Below are 10023 nucleotides of genomic sequence, written 5' to 3'. Positions count from 1 at the left end.
TTACTCTTCTCCAGTTCTGTGGAACATTCCACGGAATTCCAGATCTGGTCTTCAACCTATTGCCCAACCACACACGGCTGGTTCTATGACCCGCATCCTGATTTCACTTTGAGGTTCCAATGAGGATTCTGGGCATCAAGAGGCAGCACTGCGTTCAAACTAAAAGCAGGTTAATATCTGGGGTCAGATGCTGACTCTGTGATCCCGAAGAACGTTCCTCGGAGGAGCCCCACATCCACAGCCCGGGGTCCTTTCTCACCTCAAGACACTCACATCCATTCCCTGGAATCTGCCCCCACCATGAGACCCTTCAACCTACAACCGGCCTCACAAAAAGACCCCCAAATCCACAGCCACACATCCTGTCACGTTCTGATACACCATATACAGATTTTTGAATTCTTCTCTCCCAAGACCCCAAAATCCACCACTTTGGTGTTCCTCTCACTCTCAGATCCCAAACAAAGCTCATGGGCTCCCCCAAGCAAAAATCCCCAAATCTTCAATTCTGGAAATTATCTACTGCCCCCCCAAACGCCGCAGCCCTACAGTAGTCCCTCCTGAGGGAACAACAAATTTCAATTTGGGGCCCACTCCCTGGTAATTTGCCTTGAGGTCCCCCTCCCTTCCTTGCTCACTGTGTCCCAAGCTAGGCAGGGACCATAGCCGGGGGTGTAGTTGGGAGGTGAAATGAGACAATTATGTAATCACGACCAAAGTCTGCCCTTCTCTCCCAGGTAGTATAAAAGCAAACCACCCCAGACATCACCAGCTGACCATCACTCCCAGTGCCACCATGCTGGCCTCAGGGCTGCTTCTTGTGGCTTTGCTGGCCTGCCTGACTGCAATGGTCTTGATGTCTGTCTGGCGGCAGAGGAAGCTCCAGGGGAAACTGCCTCCTGGACCCACCCCTTTGCCCTTCATCGGGAACTATCTGCAGCTGAACACCGAGCAGATTTGCAACTCCCTCATGAAGGTGTCCCAAGGCAGGGAAATGGGTGGAAAGGGATGAGGGTGATGGCCTGTCCAGTCTGGCCAGGGAATGATAATGTTGGACCAGAGTCTTAGGAAAGGAAAGGAGAATTCTGAAGAGTCCACTACTTGGGATGTCCAGCTCCTTGAGCGTCAGAATCTATAGGGAAATGCATCCCAGTATGCGAGGTCTAAGAACAGGGCCAGTTCAGGGTAGGGGCCGCTCCCTCTAACCACTCCCACTCACCTCCATCAGATGCGCGAGCGCTACGGCCCTGTGTTCACCGTGCACCTGGGGCCCCGGCGGATCGTGGTGCTGTGTGGATATGACGCTGTGAAGGAGGCCCTGCTAGACCAGGCTGAGGAATTCAGTGGGCGAGGAGTGCAAGCTACCTTCACGTGGCTCTTCAAAGGCTATGGTGAGGGGGACTGAGGGTCAGGACGCAGGGGCATGTGGTCAGGCAGACTTGATGGCTTCAGTGTCCTCAACCTTCTTCTGCTGACTTCCTGGTGTTCTCTGTCCCCACTCCTGTTTGCTGGTGAGCCCCCTCTGCTCCTGCATTTGCATTTCTCCCTGCCTCTCTCTGCCCCATCTCCCTGTTCTCTTTCACGAGATGTCCCTTCCTTCTCTGTATCTCTTAGAAGCTCTTGGCATGTCTGTTTTGGAAACCTGGGCCTCTATCTCCATATGCCTCTTTTTAAAATATGTATGTATGTATGTATGTATGTATGTATTTGCTTGTTCTGGGTGTTAGTTGTGGCGGGCAGGCTCCTTATTTGTGGCTCACCAGCTCCTTAGTTGCTGCACACAGGCTCCTTCGTTGCAGCACCCAGGCTCCTTCGTTGCAGCATGCAAACTCCCAGTTATGGCATGCATGTGGGATCTAGTTCTCTGGGCAGGGATCCAACTCAGGCCCCCTGCGTTGGGAGCCAAAAGTCTTATGCACGGTGACACCAGGGAAGTCCCTCTATATGCCTTTTTGTCTTTTTCTCCTTTTCAGTTTCTGGACTTCCCCAGGTTTCTCTCTCCTGCCCTCTTTCCCGTCTTTCCGAGCATTAGATTTTCACATTATTTCTCCTTCAAAATCCCCATGCCTCCATCTGCTGGTAACAGCCTCTCCTCCTCCCGGACCCTCTCTGTTTCTCTCTCCCTATGTTTCTCTTTTCACCTTCACAACTAGTAGAATCTTCGCGATTATTAGAACCGCCTCCCAGAGCTTCTCCTTTCTCACTTCCCCTCCTTCCCTCCTCTCTTTCTCTTCCTGGGAGTCTCTCTCTCTGTTCTCCGGTATCTCTCTCGCCTCTCTCCTTCTCATCCTCTTCTTCCAACTCGGTATCTCTCTCTTTCTGCGTCTCTCTGAGTTTATATCTCTCTCTGCGGTATGTCTCTCTCTGTCTGTCTCTGTCTGTCTATCTCTGTTTGTCTGTTTCTCACCCGCCCTCCCTTCCCACCCCCTTCCTTGTCTCCTCCAACCCTCTGTCCCGCCCTCCCCTCCCCTCCCCGCTCTTCTCCCACTTGCTCTCTTTAGGCCCACCTCCCCCTTCCTCTCAGGGAGCCCAGGCTCTGGCCTTAACCTGCCCCGCTCTTCTCTGCCCTCCCCCACTCCTACCCGCCCTCCGCAGGCGTGGCGTTCAGCAACGGGGAGCGCGCCAAGCAGCTCAGGCGCTTCTCCATCACCACGCTGCGGGACTTCGGCGTGGGCAAGCGCGGCATCGAGGAGCGCATCCAGGAGGAGGCGGGCTTCCTCATCCAGGCCTTCAGGGGCACGCGCGGTGAGTGGGGGACCCTGGAGTGTGTGAGAGGGAGAAGGAAAACACCTGACTCGACACACACGTTCTGGCCCCAAAAGATGGCTAGGTTGGGGGAAGACGTCCAGACTCCCAGCTCTGGAGTCCGAGGCTGGAAGTTTGGCTTAGCATTTCCGTGCCCTCCTCAGATTCACAGACTGGCATCACACCGCCTGGCTGACTCTCCCCCAAATCCCTGTCTCCACAACCCCACCCCAATCCCCAGGTGCCTTCATAGATCCCACGTTTTTCCTGAGTCGAACCGTCTCCAATGTCATCAGCTCCATCGTCTTCGGGGACCGCTTTGACTACGAGGACAAAGAGTTCCTGTCACTGCTGCAGATGATGCTGGGAAGCTTCCAGTTCACAGCTACGTCTACCGGGCAGGTAACCCCGTCCCAGCCTAGCTCCACCACTGCCCTACCTCAGCCTGCCAACTGCTCCCCCACAGGAGACACGTGCCCCAAACTCCCATCCTCCTCCACACAGAGTCCCCTCAAAACCAGCCCTACTCTCAGACAGCTGAACACTTGCATCAGAACCAGGGACAGGTGCCCAATACCTAGTCTCCAAGGATGCCTGGATATCTCAAAAGATGCTCCCACCACCAAAAAAAGAAAAAAAAAAAGAATAAGAAAAAAATAAACAATAGACACCGCAGGAAAGATACATGTCCTCAACTCAGCTTCCTCACCAGGGAGGGGTCCTCATCCCAGCTTACTTTTTTTTTTTTTTTTTTTTTTTGGCACATGGGCTTAGTTGCTCCACGGCATGTGGGATCTTCCTGGAGCTGGGATCGAACCCATGACCTCTGCATTGGCAGGCGGATTCTTAACCACTGCGCCACCTAGGAAGCCCCCAGCTTACTTTAATAGCTTACAGATGCTCCCTTTTAAGACATACCATTTTTCCATCTCAGTTCCTTAACAGCTGGACAAGTGATCATGTCCGCCCACTTCCTGACTACCTGAACACCTGGTGCTGCAAAATTCAGCCCACCAAAATCACTGGTTATCTACACAGCTGTGCCGAAGCAGCCCGCTGGAATATCTAGACAGTGCCCCCTACCCAGATCACTTAAATATCTCAACATATAGACAGGTACCCCTCCCAAGACAACTAAACACATAAATGCCTGGATAGATTGTTCCCCAGACACACAATTAAGTGTCCTCAAATCCAGCTCATTCAAACACCTACAGTAGTGCCCTCTATTGGCCCATTTGAATATTTGAACACCTGAACAGGTATCTCACCATTTACACACCTGCACACCAGCGCCACTTTAATACCTTAACATTGTTACAGAAGCCCCCAGTTCAGATGCCCTAATAACTGGACAGCTGTTTCCAACTGACACCACAGCAATGCCTGAACACCTAGACAGCTGACCTCCCCATACCAGTCCCAACTAAACAGCTAAACACCTGAGCAGCTATCTCCCAACCCATCATCACCTGAATATGAACACCAGATGTGTGCTCCAATCCAGCATCACCTGCATATCTGATTCCTGGATATGTGTTTCAGTCCATCTCATTTTAATCCTTGGACAGGAGCCCTCACACAACTCATGTGAAAACTTAGATATCTATTCCCATCCAGCTGCATTGAAATACCTACAGAGTTGGGCAGGTGCCTTTAACCCACTGCCTTCCTCGCCCTGAGACAGGTCCCACTCCCATCGGGTCCTGAGCACTGACACCGGTCCTGCCCTTCCCTTCTTTCTCTCCCCACCCTCAGCTCTATGAGATGTTCAACTCAGTGATGAAACACCTGCCAGGGCCACAGCAACAGGCATTTAAGGAGCTGCGAGGCCTCGAGGACTTCGTAGCCAAGAAGGTGGCACAGAACCAACGCACGCTGGATCCCAACTCCCCGAGGGACTTCATCGACTCCTTCCTCATCCGCATGCAGGAGGTACACCCCGACAGCCAGTATGCAGAGGTCCCAGCCAGGCAGACGGAAAGCAGGCTGGGGTGGGGGAGAACAGAGGCCCCTTGAAATCATCCCCCATCCTAATCATCCTCACAATCTCAATTATAATTAACCATCACTGGTCCATCTGTTGAGCCCGTTTGCCCACGGGCAGGACTTGTGAGTACGACTCATAAGAGCAAGCATTTCTACAACACTGCCATGTGCCAGGCACTACTTTAAGTGCTTTACGGTATCCACCTATTCAGCACCCAAGACAGCAATTGGACTAGGCTCTCTATCATGACTCCAAATTTAACACATAGGAAACTTGGGCCCAGGAGTATACGTACCCTGTCTGAGGTCACACAGCGAGGAAGAGAGGACCCTAGCTCAAACCCTGCTCTCTCATTCTAAGGCTGGTGCTTTTCACCACCATGCACTCTTACCTTTCATTCTCTGGTATCAGATACACCTGTATGGACAGGTGACCTGACTTTACTATGCCACAGTGGAGGGTCCCCACCCCCATCTGGGTGGCAGTCTCCCTTCTATGATGAAAGCAGATGGGGCTGTATGGGGTCTGAGGTTCAAGGTGAAAGGACCCAGGGAGGGATTTCTCCATGGTAAGCTTCAAGATGTTTAGTGAAGGAATACGATGCTGTTGCTGAAAACTCTACATCTGTGTCTCAGAAAGTGTCTCTCTAACTCTCTCTGATTCATTCTGTCATGCCATCTCTGTCCCTCTTTCTCACTCACTGCCACTGCCTCTCTGTATCCCTCTGTTTCTAAACATTCCTACCATGAAAAAATGACAACTAAGCTGATCATTAAAGGCCAGGTCGTCAGCTGGCAAAGAGTGTGAGGAGGGCACTTTGGGGCAAAGCCTGCATCCTGGGCAAAGGCTGCAGGCCCAGAGACAGCCTGAAGGAAAGAGAGTCCCTTGGACATGCCAGGTGGTCCAGTGATTTTGACTCCATGCTCCCCCTGCAGGCAGCTTGGCTTCCATCCCTGGTCCAGGACGTTCTGCATACTGTGCCGGTGGAGGGTAAGAAAGAGAGAGGAAAAGAAAAAGAAAAGAAGAAAGAAAAGGCAAAGAAATAGAGTCCCTCTTCCCACCTTTGGTCTGGATCTAAAAGAGGCAGATCCAAGGGGAAAACCCCTTCAGCCTAAGCCTGAAGCCCTCTCTCCGTGCAGGAGAAGAAGAATCCCAACACTGAGTTCCACTTGAAGAACCTGCTGCAGACCACACTGAACCTCTTCATTGCGGGCACCGAGACCATCAGCACGACCCTGAGATGGGGCTTCCTGCTGCTCATGAAGCATCCAGATGTGGAGGGTAAGGCTGGGGGGCGGGGGAGAGCCACAGACCCTCAGAATTCCTATGAGCCCGCTGCCATGGTCCCACTGCTCCCAGGTCCCTAGACCCTCAGACACGTCCTGCTATCCAGAGACAAGGTGATACTCGGCTGAGAGGCACCAGCCCAGTTTCAATAGCTGTTACAATATCAAAAATACCTGAACTGATTGGTGTATACTTCCTTGGCTGAACTGACCACACGCCCACCATCTGCTCCTCCAGACCATCCCTAAGCCTCTCCCCTTGCACCTCCCCTATGATGTTGGCAGGACCAGGTGAACCAGACCCTGCACCAACAGTGCCTATGGCCTGAATGGTCTACCTCCACGTCACACGTGGATGTCATGCATGTTGTACATATTTGGACGATCACCCCTGCCCTGAGTCCTCGCAGGAGCTAAGCAAGTTCCCCTCCTCCCTCAGCCAAAATCCATGAGGAGGTTGACCGCGTGATTGGCAAGAACCGGCAGCCCAAGTTCGAGGACCGAGTCAAGATGCCCTACACAGAGGCCGTGATACATGAGATCCAGAGATATGGAGATGTGATTCCCATGAGCCTGGCCCGCAGAGTCACCAAGGATACCAAGTTTCGAGACTTCTTCCTGCCCAAGGTGCTGCCCCACCCAGCCTACAAGGATCCCCAACCTGCTCCCTGTGACCCTGCACCCCGTTCCCCTTAGAAACTTCCCAGCCCCTATCCAACTCCCTAAAAGACTTACCCAACTACTGAGCCCCTTCACCTTCCCCTTAGAGACACCTGAATTCCAGATCTCTCCAGACCTCTTGCCTCAGGGAATATGAACCCTATGTCCCCCAAAATTCCTGACTCAGGCAACATGACCACCCCATCTCCGCTACCTCCTGCCTTGGGAGACATGAACCGCATGTCTCTGAAACCTTCTGCCCCAGGAGACACTGAGACCATGTTCCTCACACTTCCCTGCTCACGGGACATGAACCCCATGTCTGCCAATCTTCCTGTCTCAGATACATGAATCTCATCTCCCCCAAAATACCTCCCTCGGAGGACCCCAACACCCATGCCTCCCACTTCCCTTCCCCTAGGGCACCCAAATTCCCCCTCCACACCTATGTGCTTTCAGCACACCCATCCCACACCCCACCTTATCAAAGTCCCCTGCCTCCTCCCAACCAGGGCACCGAAGTGTTCCCTATGCTGGGCTCTGTGCTGAGAGACCCCAAGTTCTTCTCCAACCCCCGAGATTTCAACCCCCAGCACTTCCTGGATGAGCAGGGGCAGTTTAAGAAGAGTGATGCTTTTGTGCCCTTCTCCATCGGTAAGAGACACTGCCAAAGCCAACACCAACGGGGACTTCCTTCATCTCTCAGGTGTAACCTAGTATCTTTCTCCAACTGGCAAGTCCCTGTTACTATATACACTGGAGACAACCAGCTGTAACCCCCATAACTACCAGGCAAAAGAAAAGGGATGAGTGTGCCCCTTTCAGAGATGGGGGAATCAACGCCCAAGAGTGAGTCAGAGATTTGTCCAAGGTCACTTATATTCTTCAGATTCCTAGAAAGCCAATGACAGCACGACAGCCATATTGGAGAATCTATCTGGGGGGAAGGGTGACCTAAAGTTCCCATCCTACAGCCGGTTTGGCTCCCCCCACCCCATGTTCTCAGAAAACAGGCTCAGAGAGGAGTCGCAACTTCTCTGAAAGTCTCTCAGGCCTTGATATTCCAGTCTCCCCTCTCTATAATAATGCAACTGGGGGTCTGTAGGTAGTCGCGTCAGGGCAGCAATTAGAACAAGCCTCACCCCCCATGCCTCCCACCCTGTTCCTTCAGGAAAGCGGTACTGTTTCGGAGAAGGCCTGGCTAGAATGGAGCTCTTTCTCTTCCTCACCACCATCCTGCAGAACTTCCACCTCAAGTCCACACAGTCACCCCAGGACATCGACGTGTCCCCCAAACACGTGGGCTTTGCCACCATCCCACCAAACTACACTCTGAGCTTCCTGCCCCGCTGAGCCAGGGCTGTGCCAGGGCGGGGCTGGTGGGTGGGGCAAACGGGGGGGAGGGGCCTGGGCAGGGTTAGGGGAGGGGCAAAGATAAGGATGGGGAATGGTGGACAGGGAGAAAGGAAGGGGCAAGGTGGATAGGAGAGGAAGAAGAAACAGAACAGACTCTCTTCCCCTTGCTAGAGGTGGGATGAGAGGAATAGAAACCTTATACCATACTTTGAGTAGAACAATAACAGATATTATTTACGGAGCAAGTACCCTGTGTCAGCTCTAGGTTAAAAGTGTCATACACTCACGTCCCTTCATACTTACAAACCTACGTCATGGGGAACAGTATTCATGCCCATTTTACAGGTAACAAAGATGAGGTCCTGAAAGTGTAAGTGTCTATCTGAGGTCCCACAGCACACAAGTAAGTACTCAGCAAGTACATGAACACAGTTCCGTGCAGGGATGGCTATACTTAGCCCACAGTCCTTTGGGGAGATTCTTTAAAAGCATCTCTTCCTCAAATGAAAAAAACACAACTTATATTATTGCACAACCTGAACAGCTCTGTCCAGGGGATGTTTCCAGAGCCCTGACAGGCGGCTGCCCTGGCTTCACCACACACTTGCCCACACTCTTGCCCACTCGCGCACACCTTAGATGCCAGGGCATATTTTGTGCCCACCAACAGGTAAGGCTCCTGTGTCCAATCAGAGTCACATCTGGGGACAGCAGTCAGACTTCTTCATGAAATGGGTGGGAGAGGGAAACACTTTCAGAGAAGATACCTGGAGCAGCCCAGCCACGTCTGTGTGTGTGCGTGTGTGTGTGTGTGCGCATGTGTGCATGCAGACATGCAAGCATGTGATTGCATGTTCTCCTGAGTGGATGCAGGAAGTCATATTTCCTGTGAGTTTCTGAAGGTGGGGCCCTCTCTGATGGATCTGGGATCTGTGCAGAGTTTCTGAATTCCCTGCTTCCTCCCAGATATGTTAGTGTATGTCCCCTTAGAAGTGGCATCCTTCAGCACGGCACTATCTGACCATTCATACACATCAGCTTTCAATCTTTGTGTTAGATCTAGAGTTAATCTAACCTTAGATCTAAATGCTACACAGATCACGCCTCCACAAAACGTGCCACACTTGAAGCACCAGTGAGTGAGATCGGGGAGAGGACATCTGGTCCTTTGAACCCATCACGTTTCATAACAGCCTATGATTCTCATATTTCTCAACTTCCATGTTCTGTGTTTGGCAACTTGGGTTCCATGGATTGGCTGCTTCCTACTCATTGGAGGAGATGAGGATCCACAGGGTGACACTCTTTATTATACAATCACACTATTTAACAATCCAGAGTCAGAAGCAAACCTTATCCATCCATGTGCATGTCACTTTAAGAGGCGTCTAGAAACCTCACCTGGGGGAATCTTAGAATTGTGGCAAAAGTAAACTGTCGAATCTTGGAACTGCTTAGTCCACAATTCATAATCTTGGAATCTCAGATTCCCAGGACTTTAGACTCGGAACTTTTGAATTACTGATGTTTGGAACTCTTTTTTTTTTTTTTAATGGTCTTTTTTTAAAATGTATTTTGTTGACCATGAATTTAGCTTTATTTTGTTTGTTTATTTTCTATTTTGTCGCATTGGGTCTTCGTTGCTGCCTGCCGGCATTGTAGAGTTGCACCGAGCAGGGGCTACTCTTCATTACTTTGTTCAGGCTTCTCTTGTTGTGGAGCACAGGCTCTAGGCAAGTGGCCTCAGTAGTTGAATCACACAGGCTCATTAGTTGTGGTTCAGGGGCTCAAGAGTGCAGGCTCAGTAGCTGTGGTGCAGAGGCACAGTTGCTCCGTGGTATGTGGTATCATTCTGGACCAGGTATCGAACCCATGTCCCCTGCATAGGCAGACAGATTCCTAACCACTGTGCCACCAGGGAAGTCCTGCTTGCAACTCTTGATGCTCAGAATTTTAGCAAGAGTTTCCTCTGCCCACATCCTTGGA

General features: G+C 51.6%; 1 protein-coding gene across 2 annotated transcripts; it reads left to right on the top strand.

Moving 5' to 3' along the window:
• Window positions 1-762: 762 nt before the first annotated feature.
• On the top strand, window positions 763-8034 carry LOC130838729 (cytochrome P450 2A13-like). Of its 2 annotated transcripts, XM_057712213.1 has the most exons (10): window positions 784-976; window positions 1229-1391; window positions 2596-2745; window positions 2987-3147; window positions 4504-4680; window positions 5671-5769; window positions 5875-6016; window positions 6461-6648; window positions 7194-7335; window positions 7853-8034. In XM_057712213.1, the coding sequence occupies exons 1-10, from the start codon at window positions 797-799 to the stop codon at window positions 8032-8034; spliced, it is 1584 nt and encodes a 527-aa protein (XP_057568196.1). In that variant the 5' UTR covers window positions 784-796. The 2 variants fall into 2 exon arrangements, with proteins under 2 accessions (XP_057568197.1, XP_057568196.1); XM_057712214.1 differs by lacking the exon at window positions 5671-5769 and having other exon boundaries at window positions 763-976.
• The last annotated feature ends 1989 nt before the right edge of the window (window positions 8035-10023 follow it).

This window comes from Hippopotamus amphibius, chromosome 16 (genome assembly GCF_030028045.1).
Source record: "Hippopotamus amphibius kiboko isolate mHipAmp2 chromosome 16, mHipAmp2.hap2, whole genome shotgun sequence".
NCBI classification, from domain to species: Eukaryota; Metazoa; Chordata; class Mammalia; order Artiodactyla; family Hippopotamidae; genus Hippopotamus; species Hippopotamus amphibius.
The sequence above is the reverse complement of the archived record's forward strand: the minus strand, read 5'-3'. Positions and strand labels throughout refer to the sequence as shown.